The following is a 17530-nucleotide window of genomic DNA, read 5'->3' as shown; positions in this document are numbered from 1 at the left end:
CCCGCCGGCGCTGTGGCTGTGGCTGTGGCTGTGGCGGTGCCCAGCGCTTGCTGCCCCTTTTGGGCATCGCCGCTGCCGGATGAGCCTGCGCCACCCTCGTCTGAGCGCGCTGCCGCGCCGGCAGCATCGCCTGAAGGGTTGGCGGTTGCTTTGATGGCTGCCAAGTCTGACCGCAAGAGGGGCCCCGCCACGCGCTCATGCGGCTCCCTTGGGCGCTGGCGCTTGTGTGACCTCTTCAGGGGCCTCTCATTCACCTCCACATCCTGCAGGCCCTGCTGCTGCTGCTGCTGCTGCTGCTGCTGCCCCTGCTGCTGCCCCTGCTGCTGCCCCTGCTGCTGCCCCTGCTGCTGCGACGGCTGCATATGGGGCGCGGCTGCCCTGACTGGGCCCAGCAGGGACTTGGCGTCGCCCTGCTTGGGTGCCACACCCTCAAGAGCCGTCCTGATGAGCTGCGGGTCAGTTTGTTGTGCGGCGGCGAGCGTGCGTAAGATTCGCGCAGCCGTGGAGCACAGCAACGCCGCACAGAGAGCGGGGGTCGCCGTTGCAGCAGTCGTCGGACAATCGAAAACACTGCACAGCAGAGTTCAGATGAGCATCTGCGCCAGCAAATGCCCATGAACCACCGTTGCTGGTCGGCCCACCTTGTTGCGCAGACACGCGCGCTTCATGTGCTTGTGCTTGCACGTTCGGCACTCGCCGCACCGCTGCAGTTTTGGTAGCGTCGCCGCGATCGCGAGCGCCGCCCCTCCGCCTGCGGCCGCCGCCGCACCTGCCGCGGCGCGCGCCGCGGCCACCGCTGCATCCGGTGACATCATCACGAGGGAAGCGGCGAACGCCCCTGCCTGCGTCGGCGCTGCGCGCGCCTGGGCAGCGGCTGGCCTCTGCACCTGCAGCTGAGGTGGCAGCTGGACCGCGCCGCCGTTAGGCTCCTCACGCAGCTCCTGCTGAGGCTGCCCTGCCAACAGGGGTGTACTCGGGGCTAATGGTGGCCCGGATGCAGACGACTGGTTGCCTAGCCCCAGAATCAAGTCCAAGGCGGCGTCTGCCAGCCCCGGCTCTGGGCTCATGGCGCCTCCGCCGCGCTTGACAGCAGGCGCAGCCGGCGGCAGGCCCGGCGCTCGAGGCGCAGCCGGCGGCAGGCCTGCCGCCTCGAGCGCCGCCCTTCGGGCTGCTTGAACGATCATGCACGCCTTCTTCAGGCGGCGGTTCAGGCAGGTTTTGCATGTGCCGCAGCGCTGCGGGGGCACGCTCGTCACTGCCAGCTGTTGCGCACGTGCTGTCTTGCTGGCCTTGAGCGGCGGCTGCTGCTGCTGCTGCTGCTGCTGCTGCTGCGGCGGCGGCGGAAGAGGGTTACTGCTAGTATCAGCTGCGGCTGTGTGGCTGCTGTGACCGCTGCCGTCGCCGTTGCTGCTGCAGACAAGACTGTCTGGTTGCACGGTCGCCACCTTCTTGGCCTGCTGACTCTGGGCGGCGGCCGCCAGCCCACTGTCCGTACGATCGTCACCCTCAGACTGTGCACTGTGAGCCATCCCTTCTTGCTGCTGCTGCCACTGCTGCTGCTGCTGCTGCTGCTGCTGCTGTTTTTGTTGGTGCCCTTCCACCCATGAGTGCTCCTGCTGCTGCTGTCGTTCATGCCGACGCTGCTCCTGGCGGCGGTGCCTTTCGTGGTCGTCAGGGCGAGCTACCCTGCCACGCGCAAGCGATTCAGTGTTGCCAGGGGTGATGCCGCCGCCCTCACCGACGTGCCCATGCATGTGCTGCTCGTCGGCAAGTTGGGCGGCGCTCGGCATGAGCTGCTCATCTCCCCCAGTTGTTGGGAGTCCGTCCTCCTGCTGTTGATCCGGACGTTCCCGTGGCGATGGCTGCTGCAGCTGCGGCTGATGCGGTTGTCTCCGCTGCTCCTGCTGCAGGTGGTGCTGGTGCTGCTGCCGATCCTCTTCTGCCTGGCGATCCTCCTCCTCTTGCTGCTCCTCTTGCTGCTGCTCCTCTTGGTGCTGCTCCTCTTGCTGCTGCTCCTCTTCTTGTTGTTCCTGCTGCCGCTGCTGCTGCTGCTGCTGCTGCTGCTGCTGCTGCAGCTGCTGCTCCGCCTGCTGCTGCTCCACCTGCTGCTGTTCCGCCTGCTGCTGCTCCTCTGCTTCCTGCTCTACCAGATGCGCCTGCCCCTGCTCCCCATCTGACCATCCATCATCGTCCAGGACGCGCGCATGCGCCGCTCGCAGCAGCTGCTGCTGCACGCGCGCCTCACGCAGCGCGCGCTGCCGCTCGTGCGTGCCCGGCGGTGCCTGCAGCAGCAGCGGCTGCTGCTGCTGCTGCCCTGACGAGGTTCCAGGCGCCTGGGTGCAAGCAGCAGCAGCTGCCGCGAGCTCGGGTGGGAGGGGTGTGCCGCTGGCTGTGGCGCGCAGCATGGCATCCCTCAGCGCCTGAACAAAGGGGGGTGGCAAGCGAGTTGAGAAGCACGATGTTGTGCAATTAGGTTTGCAGCAGGAAGGGTGCCAGCTGCAGGTTTGCAAGCGGCCGGGCCCGCCTGAAGCAACGCACGCAGCTGCGTGTGCCAGCGCGCCTCGCAGCCCGCACTGCTGCCGGGGGCGTGTCCGCTGACCGCACCTGATTCCTGTGGCACGCGCGCTTCATGTGGCGGTTCCTGCAGGAGTCGCACGACCCGCACCGCTGCAGGTTTGGGAGCACCTGCGGCGCCCGCGAGGGCGGCAGCTTCAGGGCAAACGCGTCCCCTTTGATCTCCAGCTCCAACCCCCGGGCCGCCACTGCAGACATGAGGGCGCCCATGGAGCCCGCGTTTGTGTTGTGGCCGACGCCGCCAGCTGCAGGTGCGCCAGGGGGCGCGGGCAGCATGAGCTGTGCCGAGCGTTTACTAGTCGGCTCGGCATCGCTGCCGGCGTTGGCAGCGGTGGCGACCATGGCCGAGGGCGTAGGCAGGTTGCCAGGCGTGTGGGGAGCCCCGGTGCCAGTGACCACCTTGACCATCTCAGTCCGGATGAGCTGAGTCGTTCGCAAAGATGGGGGTGATATGGGCGTTGGAATTGAGGGTGTGGCTGAAAGGATGTCAGCAGGGATACCTTGAAGAGCACTAGTTGGCAGGCAAGTACAAGGTTGCCTCAAGCCCATCAGGATTGCGTGCAGGGCTTGCATAGCAGTGCGATCCTGAGCACTTTCGAGCAGCCAGTTGACGGCGTGAGAGCTCAGCCTGCCCACGCTCGCGTGTGGCCGGCAGCTGCACACCTTGTTCCGCAGGCACGCCTTCTTCAGCTGCCTGTTGAGGCAGGTGCGGCACTCGCCACACCGCTGTATGTTGGGCAGCACCTGCGGCGCCCGCGTCAGCCCTCCGCTGCCGGCCCCGCCAGCTGCGCGGCCGCCGCCGCTCCCGCCGCCGGCCGCCTGTGGTGCGAACAGCCGCGGCAGCAGCGGCGCCTGCTGCGCCGCGCGCAGCAGCAGCGCGTCGCGCCTCGCTGCGGCTGCGAGCTGCAGCCTCGCTGCATCCAGCAAAGCCAGCCCTGCCGAGGGCGCCTCCGGCAGAGGCGGAGGCCGCGCGCCCGAAACCATGCGAGCCAGGTCAGCGGGCTTCATGAGCAGGTGCTTGCCACGGCCGCGGAAGCCGCCCTGAAGCTTCGCAGCGCCGACGGCCTCAGCCAGGGCGGCGGGGTAGGTGCGGGGCAGGAGGCCCTCCGCCTGCAGGAGCCGCGCGTGAGCTGCATGTGGGGGGGGGGGGGGCGAAGACGGGCGGCAGAATGGGGAAAATTAAATGAAAAGACCTGTCGGTCGAGCGTTGTTGGAGTATAAAGGGCAAGGGCTCAAAAGGAATTGCTGCGTTCAAACTCAGCTGCGTGGCGGGCCCCCAACAGCCACCATGCGTGCGCATGACCTTCGACTTTTCACGGGCATCCCCCTCCTATCATGCTTAGGGGCCCGTCCTTCCCTCCCAAATCCTTGGCACCTGCAAGCAACCCGTGCCCTCACACCAGGCACCCGTGCCCCCGCACCTTCCATGTGCTTGCGGTACTCTGAGAAAGGGAGCAGCTCCTGCCCTGGCCGCCACTCGAAGCTGCCAGTGCCAAACCACAGCACCAGCAGCAGCCGCCCCTCCGGCGGCGGCGCTCTCGGGTCCGCCGCCGCCGCAGAGCCCCACGGGTCGCTGCCCGCTGCCCCGCCTTGCGTCCCCTCCGCCGCCTCCGTGGCCGCCACCGCGAGCGCCGGGTGGAAGTGCAGGATACCCAGCAGCCGCCGCAGCTGAGACGGCGGCACGGACGCGGCGCGGTCGGCCGGGGCGAGCGCCAAAAGGTGCTGCAGGCGGAGCTCGAACTTGTCTGGCGGCGCCCAGGGGTCCACAACCTCGCACGGCCACCAGAGGCCTGGAGACTCGGGGTCAGCCGCGCTCGGCGCTGGGGGCTCATCGCGGGCCGCCGCAGCTGGGCCCTGCGCACCGCCGCCGCCGCCGTCGTCGTCAGCAGTCGCGGCCGTGCCCCCACTGCGGTCCGCGGCGGCGGCCCCGACGGCGGCCGCGGCAGTGTTGTCCTCGGCTAACGCCGCTGGGGGATCCAGGGGCTCCCTCCTGACCAAGGAGAGCGCCAATCCCGCCGCGTCGTCGCCCGTTGCCAGCCCATCAAGCGCCTGCACTTCCGCAGCGGGCCCTTCCCCTGCTTCAGCTCTGCCGTCCGACGCTTTGCCATCTGTAGGTTTGGCGCGGTGAGCGGCGTCGGCAGCGACGGCGGCCGCGCCCTCTCTGGGGAGACCCGCTGTTCGCACCTCAATGCCCGGCGGCTGCTCAAACGGCAGCTGCTCCCGCCGCGCCTCAAACGCTTCAGAGCACAGGCCGTTGCCGCGGCAGCCCAGGGTCCCCGGCTGGTGCAGCGGCGTGCCGTAGCGCTCCTCAGCCGTCTCCATCTGCGTGTTGCCTGTGTCCTGTGCCCTGCTCGCCGGCCGGTCTGTGTCCTTGTCCGCCCCTGCCTCCCCTGTGCCACCCTCGTCTGTCTCGCCAGGCTGTCGGGTCAGCCGCTCCTCGAAAGCGAGCAGCGGCGCGTCCGGCCGCTGCGCCACCTGCCCCTTCTCTGCATGGCGCTGCTCCACCTGCTGCTGCTCTACTTGCCGTTGCTCCGCCCGCTCTTGCCGCTGCTCCTCTCTCGATTGCATCGTGTTGGAACGCGGCGGCATCTCGCGCTGCTGCATTGGATCGGCGCTGCCTGGTCCACGCGCGCCGTTTGGCCCTGTGTCTGTCTCACAGCAGGCCTTCTCAGTTGCTGGACGCTCTTCCTTCTGCTCCTCCTCCCGCTGCTCCTTGTCCATTTGCAGTCCTGCCCGTTGCTGCGCATCCTGCTGGTGCGACTTTTGTTGATGCTCGTTGTGTTCCCCTTCCTGCTGCTGCCCATGGTGTTGCTGTACCTCCTGCTGCTGCTGCTGCTGCTGCTGCTGAACACTGTGTTGCCGTTTGCCTTGCTGCTGTTCCTGCTCCTGCTGCTCCTCCTGCTCTTCTGCCCAGCCTGTTGATATAACACATTGCTGCTGTAACGCCTGCTGGGGCCTGTCTTGCTGCCCCTCTGCCCCCTGGTGCTGTCCGCCATGCAAACCCTCCGCTGCCGCCGCGATCAGACGCAGCTCGGCATCGGCGTCGGCGTGGCTAGCATGCTCCAGAGCCGCCGGCGCCTCAGCCGCTCCCAGATGCCCGCCATCCTGCTCGGCGCTGCCCGCTGTGTCCTGCGTGGGTGCCGCTGCACTGTCTGCACCTGCATGCCTGGGGCTGCCGTGGCTGCCGCATCGGCTTGGCCCTGCTGTGAGGAGCGGGAGGCGGCTGTAAACCTCGTACAGACCGGCCTCCTCTCCCCCCGCCTCTGGGCAGGATGCTTCTACGCCTGCGCCATCCATGCCACCGCCGCAGCTGTCGCCTTGCGGACCCCGAGGACTTGTGTGACCGTCTGGGACCAAACCGGCGCCGCCGGCTGCACCGTCGGCCCACAACTCCTTCGGCGATTCCGGCCTGGCCTGGCCCGCGTGGCGGGCGGCCAGCGCAGGCGTGCCCGGCGCGGTGAGCGCGCTCGCCAGCGAACCGCTGCCGCCAAAGTCGCCGCCGCTCCTAGCCACGCCGCCACCCTTGCCGGCTGCAGCGGGTGCGGTGCCGCGCCAGGCCAACTCCATAGCAGCGAATGGTGACGCTCTGTTGCCCCGCCACGCGCCCCCGGCGGCGGCCCCCGCCGCCTCGCCCCCGCTTGCTGGGTTGCCTGCGCCGTCCGCTGCGGGCATGAAGGCTTCCAGCAACTTCTTGCGCGCTTCCCTGTGGGTTGCACTGAGGGCTTCATCAGGCAGTGCCGGCTTGAACGCCGGCGGCGCTCCCCACTCTCTGAACAGCAGCGGCGTCGTGGCAAAGCCGTGCGCCTCGCCGCCAGCCCCGCCGCCGCCGCCGCCACCCCGCGCCCGTGAGCGCGCGGCCCAGGCAAGCTGCATCTGGAGGTGCGCCTGCAGCTGCGCAATCCGGTGGCCCGCCGTAAGCACAGCCTGTGCTTGCGCCTGCGGCGCCGGCGCCGGCGCCGCCGGCCGCGCGGCCCACGCGGCCTGGATCTCCGCTGTAACCTGCGGCAACGGCAGCGGCACGCGCCCCCAAGCCAGCACCCCGACGCACGCGGCCATCCGCTCCCGCAGCGCAGCCGCCTCGGCGTCTGCGCCCGCCGCCGCCGCGCCGGCGAGCGCAGAGGCCGGGCGGCCCTGAGGCGGGCAGGTGCCGAGCAGCTGCTGCTCGGCTCTCCTCATGTCCAGGCCTTTGTCCTTCAGATGCTTGACAAATCCCTGCAGGGACAATCCGTCCGGCAAGCGGCCGACCTGCAGCGCGGGCGCGCAGAGGATATTCGAATCAATGTTGAAGCAGCTGGTTCGATGTGCGCAGCGCGAGGCAAGGAGCTCAGGCGCTGCGCAGCGGCGCTGCGAGCGGGAGGCCTTCATGTATGCCCTCACGGCTGCAAAACAGGGGCGACAAACCCGGCGGTGTGATGCCCCCACCTTGTCGATGAAATCGGCCAGGGGGATGAAGGACTCCTTGACAGGAGACTCTGACAAGTCGCCGGCGCAGAAGCGGCCCTGGGGGGAAGGGAGACCGGAAGCGGGGCCGGTTGTTGGGTCTGTGCAGGCGTTGGCGGGTGGGCGACGCGCCCCTGGCAGAGGCGGGGCCCACAGCCACCCAGGGTACGCCTCTTCCAGGCCGGGCCCATCCCTTCGCAGGGCCTCTGAGCAGACATCATTCATGGATACTTCTGGGCAGTGCCGATCAATTGACACGGACACACTTCTAGGCAGGGCCCATGCGATCAATTAATGTGGGCAGGGTTGATACGGCATATGTGATACTCCCATTGAGGTGCATGCAGCCCAGCGCCGGCAGCCCCTTACGGGCGACCCTGACCCCGCCGCTGCCGAACCCCGCGACCCACTGGCCCCAAACCCCACCCACCTGCCCAGCCAGGTACCATGCGGCCTGCGGCCAGGTCTGGCTGCCCTCCTCGAACGAGCTTATCGCCGCGCTCCTGGCGGCCAGCACCGCGTCGCAAGTATCCTCGTCCTGCTCAACTCCGGCCTCGCCATTTTCGTCACCGCCATCATCGTCGTTTTCGGGCACCGCGTCCTCGTGCGTCGGCGCCGCCGCCACGCCACCGGCCCCGTCCTGCCGCTGGCGCTTGCGGTGCAGGCGCTTCTGCTTCTGCTGACGCTGGTGGGTCTGCTGCTGGCGCTGCTGCCGGCGGCGCTGGCGCGCCTGGTGCACCAAGAGCCCCTCGCCAGACGCGGCGCCGCGCCCGTGCAGGGCGTCGTCCCGCAGCTGCCACGCCTCGAGAAGCTGCCTGCGGCGGCGCGAGACGCGGGGGCAATGCAAGGGGCTATATGGGGGCCCCGCTGTCTGATCTCTCGGACTGGCACGTTTGTGGGACAACGACAGTGAGGAATCAGTGCCCGGCAACGCCCTGCACGACCCCTGTATTTGGGCTGCCGGCGGTCGCCTGTCTTGGCGTTGCAAGAGGCACACGCGTGCCTGTCCCCCGATACCACGGCGCTGAAGCTGTGACAACACCAACACTGCTGTGCAGCACAGCGGGGGCCTCACCCGTCGTCCAGTGAGGGCGACTGCATCTCAGTGGGCAGCGGGACGTCGCGCGCGCTCTGCAGGTACTTGGCGCCGCACGGCCGCGCCAGGCGCTCCCCCAGCCACCGCGCCACCTGCAAAGCACCGCCCCCGCCGCGTGCGAGCGGGCGTGTGTCGGGGTGCCGCTGGGCCGAGGCCGCACGAGAGCTCAGCTGGGCCAGGCAGCCGAACAGTGCCGCTGGGCCGAGGCCGCACGAGAGCTCAGCTGGGCCAGGCAGCCGAACAGCCAACGCGCCGGAATGCTTGTGGCGGCACATGCCACCAGGAAGCCTGAAGTGCTGTGGCATTCACAGCTGAGGGGAAGGGCCCTGTCCATTGCTGAAGAAGACTCATTCCAGCACCGCCCTACCCTGACGTTCGTGGCGGCGGCAATCAGAGCGAGGCGCCGCCTCTCCAGCGCCTGCGCCTCCTGGTCGCGGCTGACCGTCGCGCGGTGCTGGCCGACACCCGGGGACTGGATCGGGTAGCAGGGCCGCGTGTGGCCCTCCGGGAGGGCCTAGGGATGTGAAGGCACAAAGGCCGGTAACTATCAGACTACTAGAACCAGATGCTTTACAGCAGGCCAAGACCGAGGCCTGCTCCCTGCTTCAGGAGGGACGATTCGCCCGCCGCCTCCGGCCACCATGCTTCCTGCCTCAAAAAAGCGCGTCCCGCCTGGCGACCAGCTGGAAGGCTGATTTCTCCCAAGGGTTGGCGAACTGCCCTTTCTCAAGCTGCAGATCCTGGGGGCCGCCCTGGCCCCAGGGCCCACCTGCAGGCGCTCCGCGTCTTCCACCCTCAGCATGCCAAACGCGCCGCTGTTGAGCAGCAGGCAGACGCCGCCCTCGCATGGCAGGCCGTCGACGTGGTCCACGGAGGGAAGGCTGGATTCGGAGTGAGGAGGTGAGGTGGGGCCCAAGGGGGGATTAAAATAGCTTGCATTGGTTGTGTGCCACAAGCGGACCATGGGTTAGAGGCACACTTGCGCTTGTAGTGTGTACGTGTGTGCGTGCATGTGTGTGTGTGTTGTGTGTGTGTGTGTGTGTCTCAGTGTGTGTGTGTGTGTGTGTGTGTGTGTGTGTGTGGTGATTGCATAGAGTTATGATTTGTGCAATGCGCTTGTGTGCACATCACGTGTGCGCGTCTGCACACCCGCTGTGTCGGAACAAGAGAGACAGGTTGGTGCTACGCCAGATCCGCGCAATGCGCATTCTAGCCCAATCGCCTAGAATGCGCGCGACGGCCCCACCTGGCTTGATTGGTGCCGTCGCAGGCGTACGAGTCCCGGATCAGGGGGCGGACCTGGCCCTCAGCCGCAAACACTTCCTTGTCCTCGGGCCTGAGAATGGAGCGTCCAACATTGTGCGAATGATGGCAGTGGGGGAGGAGTTGAAAGGGCTGTATCAGCCCTGGATGGACTCACGGCTGTGGCTACATGACTCAGGCAGGGCTGGCGTGGCTGTCGTCGCAAGCTGGGAGCGGCGGGCGTCACGTAATCAACGCTGTGCTGCATGACGCACGTCAAGCCGCTGCGCTGGTCCCACCTAAAGCACTCCCAGCAGTCGGCGCCAGCAAGCTGCTTGCACGCGCCACGGCAGCGGTGTTGGCCCTGTGGAAGTGGTACAGGCACTTGGTAGCTGGTGGCGTCCTGCAATGGCAGTGCACCACACGGCACTCAAGCATCCACGCACACACGCATGCAAAGACACTCACACATGTCAACCACTCTGCATGCTTCATAAGCCGCCCGCTCACCTGCGCCAACAGCACGTCCCGCGCGTCGCCGTGCCGCGCAGCAACCACCACCACGCGCCGCACGCTCAGCGGCACGCCGAAGCCCGCGCTGCCGATGACCCGCTGCGCCCAGCTGGCGTATCCAAGCCGCTCCAAGTCAGCCGCGACGCTGGCAACCAGGGGACAGCCGCCGTGCCACTGCTCAAGGGAGGACAAGGGCTAGGGGCCCAAAGAGGGAGCAGGGGGCTGGTGTGGACGGCGGATAACAGGGCGTTGTAGCAAATGCAGAGTTGAAGGCCGCGTCTGCGCCCCAGCGTACTCGCTAGCATGGCTTGCGAAGCGACAGGCATCGACCACGCGGCTGACGTGAGTGGCTGCACGGGGCTGCAAACGGGACGTCATGTGAAAGCAGCTGGCATGGGCGCGCGCACCAGCTCAAGCAGCACCCAGGGCACGTGGCTCCCATCCCTGGCTGCCTGGTCCAGCAGCCGCAGCACGTGGCACAGGGCTGACAGGCACTGTGCAGCGAGGGGACGGTTGGCGGCGGTTGCTCGTGGTGGGGCGGGGCCCTCAGCAGGGCAGGACGCACGACCAAATCGGTGCGATGGTGCTTGGGCGACCCCTTGACTGACAGGTGCAACGCGACACGAGCGATCTAGTGCACAGAAAGAGGACAGGCGCGTCGTCAGGAGTGCATCACAGGTTCTCGGGAAACTCACGTGCGCGTCGACGCCGGCCTTGCCGCCTGCCCTGGGTGCTGGAGCCCCTGAGGGCGGCGACGCCGCCAGCACCTCCGTACCCTGAACAGGAACCCGCGAGCAAATTGTATCGTTGGTCTGTGAGGTCGCGGCCGCCGTTGCGCATGGCGGCGGCCAGCCATGGGGGCGGCCGGCAGCAGCCCTTGTGTCCGCTTGTTTCGCAGGTCGAGGCAGGGTTTGGTGGGCCCCATCGGACCCACCTCTGGCAGCGCGCGTAGCCCGCAGACATCTGGCTCGAGCAGCACGCCTGGGAATGCCTTGCGCAGCACCTGCGCGGCGCGATCATGCACCACGGGGTTTGGTGGCGTTGGGCGCGGGTGAGGGGCAGGGTCAACACAATGGGTGTTCCAGCCGTCATGCTGCCATGACATGCTGAAATATGTAAGGTCAGCGCTCAGGACTCGTCAGGGCCTGCAGTGCCCCGCATGGCGCCGCATGGCTCACGCATGGCATGCATGTCCCGGGCGACTGCGGCTGGCACAACGTGCCTGCTGGGCGCCGGGGTCGCTTTCGCACTGCATGATGATCTGGTGCCCGGCCTGCGATACACAATCACGACGGAGGGAACCACTTACATCCGCAAGCTGACAATTTGGATTCAATTCGCAATGAGCATGGTCGGCGTCGGCACCGCCACGGCCCGTGTGTGGCACGCCAGCACAGCGAGGCCAGGATGCGACCGCGGGCGGACAGGGCTGGACACGAGCAGCTATTCAAGATGCACGTGGTATAATCATGAAATCGCGTTTTCCCATCCACGTGAGTGGGCGCCGCACCTGCTGCAGGCCCAGGTCCAGCCCCCCACACCCAGTGAACAGGGATACAACCCTCATGCCGCTGCGTCACCCGCCACCACGCGGCGGCGGCTTGTCAGCTAGGTAATTTATTATGCCCCTCGATCATTTGAAAGCGCCTAAGAGGGCGCCGAGACGCGAACCGTGATCTGATGCCGCACAGCGCGAGTCCAAAGTAGCCTGCCGACAAGGTGCTTGCAAGTGCTCTAAGACTAGGTCTCTAGGAACAGAGGGCTGCCGTGACCGCAGGTGGCACGAGCTACACCATGACTGCGGTTTACCGTACTGCTGCACCGCCCGACGTGGCTGCTGAGCCGCGATAACCTTCTTTGCCCACAGCCTGCAACCGATTCGTGCTTGTGCCTTCCAGGCTGTTAATCCATAGCGGTGCACCCTGCCCCTGCAACCTCCTTGTCATCCCCCTGGGGCCATCGCACAAAAATCTCAACAGGTAACCGACAAACGGGGCCACGGCATGTAAGCACGCACAGCAGCTGCGTCAAGCGCGTAGTGACAAGAGCGACACGAAGTACAAGCATAGGGAAGGGCAATGTGGGGGAAGCTAATTGCCAAACAGCGATGCTGAACGTTTGTGAGAGGCAGCAATGTTGCAGCTGCCATGTGAATCGTTATCTGGCATAGAATCGACACCAAGAGCGCTGCTAGCGCGCTTCCCAAAGCAACCAATTCAGGCGACACTCGATCTGCCTGCCTCTCCAACTTAAAATGCAAAGTGCCTTTGAAGCCCTGCGATATGCTGGAAACAACGCCGCACAGACCTGCATCAGAGCTTGCTTTGAATCGGCACGCCCGCGCCCCACATGCTGCGGCTGAAGTAAGCCGCCCACTCGTCCAAGCTCGCACCATCACGGACGCCCGCAGGGCAAGTGCCAAAGCCCTCTGCCACCGCGAAGCTCGCAACCCGAGCCGACACCCGCGCGCTGACAGCGCGGATGGACGCAAACTGAGGGAACAACCTGCAGCGCAGAAGCAGGGGGGAGGCAGCAGCAAGGGGCAAACGCATGATGAGGAAGGCACCCTGGTACAGCACTGCCAGTCACAAGGTCGCTTCTGCCGCACAGGACAGTTTCCACAGAAAAGGGCGCACTGCTCTCCCAAAAATAAAAAATGCGAGCCCAGGAGCACCGCGCACTCTGCTAGCCAACAGCCGCCAACAAGCACTGGACCCAACATTCATTTCTAGAACCAGTGCGCAACCCTCTGCACATGCGCACCTGCCCGCCTCAACATCATCGAGTGTGGTCATGCCGGCCAGCTCCTCTGCCGCCACCACAAACATCTCATCAGTCAACTGCTGCGCGTTCACCGCCACCGCCGCAAAGCCAAGCGCCGGGAAGATGTACACGTTGTTGGCCTGCAGGAGCAGGTTGACGTTTCGAATGCACGTTTGTGCATGTCCAAAGGGTGAGCTAGATGTATGCGTGGGTATGCAACTAGATTTTGGGGGCATCAACGTGAGGGATGCGCTGGCAGCACAGAGTGGGGGCTACACGAATGGCAAGACAGAGGGGAGAAGCCGAGTCAGAACCCCGCAGCTGAGCAGCGATCGCACCTGCGCTGGGGACCTGAGCACACCCGCCCTGTCGCGCAGCGAGCTGAAGGGCGACCCCGACGCGAACAGCACGCGGCCGTCGCTCCATTCCAGCGCCTGCTGAAACGTGCACTCCGACTGGCTGGTCGGGTTGGACAGCGGGAAGATGATGGGGCGGCCCTGAGGCAAGGGGAGGAAGGAGCAACCGACGAAGAGGGCAGCAGGGTTCAGTCAACAAGGTGGAGAAGAGACGGTAGCGGGGTTCACGAGGGCCAGCTTCAATTCCCTTGCAACACATTGCTATAGCCCCTAGTCACAGCGGTGCAGCGCAGCGCAGACTCACATTGATTTGCGACATGAGTCGCACAATTCGCTCCTTGAATGCGCCGCCGATGGTGCTGACGCCAATGAGTGCCGTTGGTTGCAGCTTCTCTATGGCTTCCTCGAGGTCGGCGCAAAAGGGGACGTCGTGGGCAAACGGCAGCTTGTGGTGCTGCAGAGACGCCTTCCGAGATGCGCACACCTGCAATGAGCGGGAGGGGGCGCACCAACACACACAGGGGCGTGGTCGGCCGTGGTCGGCCGTCGCGTGGCGCAAAGTGTGCGGCTAGGCAGTGCTCGCAGACAGGGCGCGTGCATGGGCGACCAGGCGCTAGGGCGGACACGCATCCCAGCCAGTGAGGCTGAGTTGGACAAAGGGGGAGGCCCCTCACCAGCCCCTTGGAGTCCATGTAGAAGCAGCGCCCGCGGCCCTCCTCCAGGGTTGTGCCGTGGCGAAGGTGCATGTAGTGAGCCACCAGCTCACCGATGCCTGGAGGTTGGCATCGAATGCGTATGCGGTGCGCCGCATGGATTGGTGGAGCCAAGAGAATGCACTCACACAAGCAGGATCAGAGCCGTGAATCCGAGTATGCAGCCTCGCATCAATTTGTCACCTCGGTTACGGAGCAACCAAGCAGGCTGCAATGTAGGCAGGGACGAGGCACGCAAGAGGCGTGCGGCGCGACCAGGGTTCCTAGGAGCAGGCTCACCTGTGCCCGCCTCGCCGGCGCCCAGGAACAGGATCCGGTGCTCGCTGAGGGGCCGCCCCGTGGCACGCGCGGCTGACAGCAGCCCGGCCAGCGTGATGCTCGCGGTGCCCTGGATGTCTGCGGATGCGAGCCAGCGCGGCAGGAGAGCGGGGCAGCGCCAGGTCGGGCAGGGGCTCCTGGCACGGATGATGACACCAAGTCACCGAGCCTGACCAGAGACCGCTTGTGGCTGTCCCATACATTGCAAGCACCTGCCCAAACACGCATGCTCAGCAGCAGGGTGCTTTGCGGCATCACCCCTCACCATCATTGAAGACGCACATCTCGTGGCGGTATGCGTCGAGAAGCCTGAATGCGTTGCTGTTGCCAAAGTCCTGTAGCAGACGGGCGATGGAACGCGTACGCCTGTTCAACTGCCACAGCTTTGTATGCCACCAACAGCACCTAGTACTGCGGCTGCAGGCACCCCGCACGGCGCCGCCGGGCCCGCCACGTCGCCCTCGCATCCACACACACCCCTACCGCGCGCGCGCGCATGCACCGCACCTCGTACTGCACAAGCATGTGCGGCTGCCACGCTGCCAGCGCCGCCATGACCTCTGCCATGAATGCATCAAACTCCGCCCGCGGGGGCCGCCGCTGCCTGAGCCCCTTGTAAGCTGGGTCCTCCAGCAGCGCGCGGTTGTTGGTGCCAACATCTATGCATATCGGCAGGCACTGGCTGGGGTCGACGCCTGGAAGCGCGACGATTGCGTGGGGGGTGAAGTGAGTTGGCAAAGGGCGCCAGGCAAGAGGCAACCTCACAGCAGGTTCATGGAGTATCAGCACAGGACTGACAATGCAACAACAGACAGGGAGCATCAGGCTCACCCGCCGCCACAGTGTAGAGAGCAATCTTGCCCTCGCTGATGCCCATGCCGTTAGCGCCAAGGTCCCCTGCGGCGGGCCACGCAAGGGAGGGCACAGGCCCATAGGAACCAGGAGAATTGATCGAGAGAAGTGCAAGTATGTAAACCTTTTACGGCGTAGCGCTCTCAGTGCTAGCGGCAGCGAGGCGCATTGAGCAGTGCCTGTTGCAGCTTCCTGCCCTGTCCAACTAGCCCCCCTCACCCAGGCCCAGGATGCGCTCTCCATCTGTCATGACGGAGACCCGCACGTCCTGCTGCCGCCACGCCAGCAGCTTCTGCAGGACACGGCCCCTTGAAAGAGGGACGCGTGAGCACGGCAAAAAGCGAGCTGGTCAGAGTGTGCCGTGGGGCTCGGCGGCGCCAGCAAGCACCTCTTCTGCGGCTGCTCAAGCCACGCACTGCATGCGTGCAGGGATGCTTGGGCATGTCGCCCATGCATCCGCCATTGCAGGCAAACAGTGCACGAATGTGCGCTGCCCCAGCCGATGAATGTACCATCATGAGCCGCGGCAGCGGCTCCAGCATGCGTCCTTGCCCCTAGGTGCTTGGCAGCGCTGCGCACTTGTCTTCCAATGAGAGGTACAGGCCCCAGGGCTTGAGCGGCAGCTGGTGGTATTGCTGGCACGCATCGCCAACAGTGGGCTGCCCAGCGTGTAAGGAGCAGGGAGCGCCAGCAGTCAGTGTCTGCAGCATGTTTTTGCAGGCAGGGACTATTCGCCGCCGTCATTTCAGCCCATGCCCCCGCGATTGTGTGCTGCCTTTTGGCTTTCCTTCATCATCGCTGCCAGCCACAAAGCTGACCCATCGCACCGTGTACACAAAGGGCAGAATCTCCTCGGTGTGCGACAGCAGCAGCGAGTAGTAGGCCCGCGCGTCCGCCGTCATGAGGTCGCGCAGGGCGAGGTAGCGGTCGAGCGGCGCCGCCAGCGAGCGCAGATGTGCCATTGCGCTGTCAGCTGACGTGGCCGTTGCCAGCGCGCTGGGCGGCGCTGTGGCGGGCGGCGGGGCGGTCATTGTGTTGTACGTCGCAGCTGCAGTGCAAAGAGCAAGGGGGAGCGTGAAGACATCACAAACTACCTCGTCGCAGCAACCAGGTGCGCGGCGAGCAGCGTCAGCATCAACATGGTGCAGCGGCCCTGCGTCGCCGGCCCAAGAGCCCGTTCGCCGAGTCCCGCCCCCTGCCATGGCTTCAGACAGCTATATATATTCTCTGAAGTATGCGCAGAGCCGTCCAGCTGTTGAGAGCGTAGAACTCGCACCAGGGGCTGCTGCGACCATAGATGGCGCCATTATAAGAGCGTGGTGCGCTGTCCTATTGTTTGAAAGCAATGTCCCAGCCGAACTCGCAATTGTAAGCTGGCTAGCGGCTGTTGGCGCACCACCACGCAGGGTCGAGACAAGGCATGAAATTGCTGCGCGCTGCAGAGCACCCCAAAGCATCGTTTTGATCGTAGAACAGTGCCCTAGAGCAAAACAATTGAGGTATCGAGGCCTGCCTCAACGATTCAAGGCGGACGTGCGCGTATGATGATGACTCTGACAGTGAATCGGCATGGGAGGGTGCTTGCCACAGTGCGGATACAGAGGGCCGCGCAGCGCGACGTACAGCGCCTGGACACTAGGTTGTTGATTCGTCAGCACTTGGAACATCTGCGCATGTTGAAGGAGCCCAAGGCGGTCTGGGGCGTGCAAAGGAATCTTGGTGCGCAGCATGGCTTGCACCTGCTACTTTGTTCAATGTTGCACAGAACTGGTGCAACGAGTCAGAGTGGAGGACAGCAGGGTGACACATGTAGCCAGGTCATGGCCAATACGGAGCAAAATATCATATGATGGTACCATAGCACAGCACTTCAACTCCACACGTCTGGCCTGACCTGCCGCCTGCTCAGCTTGTTCTGTGTGGCTGTGTGGGAAAGCATTGAGATTGGGACTAACACACCAACATAATCAGATGTGGTTGGAGCCTGTGCGTACAGTCATGAGTAGCAACGCACTGCGATGGGCGACAGAGGGCGTCCGGCAACACCAAGTGTGGAAGTGCTGGTCAGGTGGTCCAGTCTGCTGCAATCATCGGCGATATGCTATGCAAGCCCACAAAGTAAACTTACATAAACCTTTGGTGCAAACAAAAAAACATGGCAACCCCGCAATGTGTCCCCTTGCCACACACATACAATAGTGGTGGTTCACACATGATTGACTGATTACAAATGCGCACCCACACACGTGTGTATCATACGCATACTCCCCCGCACCTCCTCAAGCCATCCCTTATTCACATTTAATGGCGCAAAGGCATGCTTTTGCGATAGACGGCTAATGCTGCCGCTAGGGAGGAATGAAGGAAAGCAGCAGGTGCACACCTGTTGCACCCTGCACATCCTGCTGGCTGCACTTCTGCGCGGCGCGCTAGCAGGGGGGGTTAGGATGGCAGACGTGGGGCAGGGCTCCCACGACATGGAGGATTTGGGTGCGGCCGTGCCCATCCCCGCCCGCGTGCCCGTGGAACTGCTTGGGGCGGCAGCCGACCTGCCGCGTGCGGGCCCGCATGGGCTGGAGCAACATGCCAGCGGCAATCGCGTACCCCGCGCAGGCGACCGCCGCCGCCTACAGCCCGATGGATGCAGCCTCAGCCGCCCGGAC

At 65.3% G+C, this 17530-nt stretch overlaps 2 protein-coding genes across 2 annotated transcripts in view; both read right to left on the bottom strand.

The window, feature by feature from the left end:
- Positions 1–10828, bottom strand: part of MNEG_2539 (hypothetical protein) — a gene marked incomplete at both ends in the record, with an annotated part of 12761 nt that extends 1933 nt beyond the window's left edge. Inside the window, 13 exons of the mRNA XM_014048983.1 lie at positions 770–796; positions 1739–2420; positions 2686–2997; positions 3238–3704; positions 3996–5192; positions 6054–6819; positions 6997–7074; positions 7445–7829; positions 8090–8202; positions 8478–8624; positions 8880–8991; positions 9357–9446; positions 10800–10828. Of these exons, the coding sequence (XP_013904437.1) occupies positions 770–796; positions 1739–2420; positions 2686–2997; positions 3238–3704; positions 3996–5192; positions 6054–6819; positions 6997–7074; positions 7445–7829; positions 8090–8202; positions 8478–8624; positions 8880–8991; positions 9357–9446; positions 10800–10828 (4405 nt within the window). The remainder of the gene's footprint in view (positions 1–769; positions 797–1738; positions 2421–2685; positions 2998–3237; positions 3705–3995; positions 5193–6053; positions 6820–6996; positions 7075–7444; positions 7830–8089; positions 8203–8477; positions 8625–8879; positions 8992–9356; positions 9447–10799) is intronic.
- Positions 10829–12177: 1349 nt separating this feature from the next.
- On the bottom strand, positions 12178–15898 carry MNEG_2538 (malate dehydrogenase (oxaloacetate-decarboxylating)(NADP+); the record flags this gene model as incomplete). The annotated part of the gene is made up of 11 exons (XM_014048982.1): positions 12178–12370; positions 12629–12768; positions 12967–13125; positions 13289–13468; positions 13659–13756; positions 13977–14093; positions 14281–14350; positions 14523–14710; positions 14847–14912; positions 15087–15159; positions 15695–15898. 11 exons carry the CDS (start codon positions 15896–15898, stop codon positions 12178–12180), a joined length of 1488 nt encoding a protein of 495 aa, XP_013904436.1.
- Positions 15899–17530: the final 1632 nt, after the last annotated feature.

Source organism: Monoraphidium neglectum (assembly GCF_000611645.1).
Source record: "Monoraphidium neglectum strain SAG 48.87 unplaced genomic scaffold scaffold00290, whole genome shotgun sequence".
Lineage (NCBI taxonomy): Eukaryota > Viridiplantae > Chlorophyta > Chlorophyceae > Sphaeropleales > Selenastraceae > Monoraphidium > Monoraphidium neglectum.
Note: the sequence above shows the minus strand (reverse complement) of the source record. Positions and strands in the feature narration are given on the sequence as shown.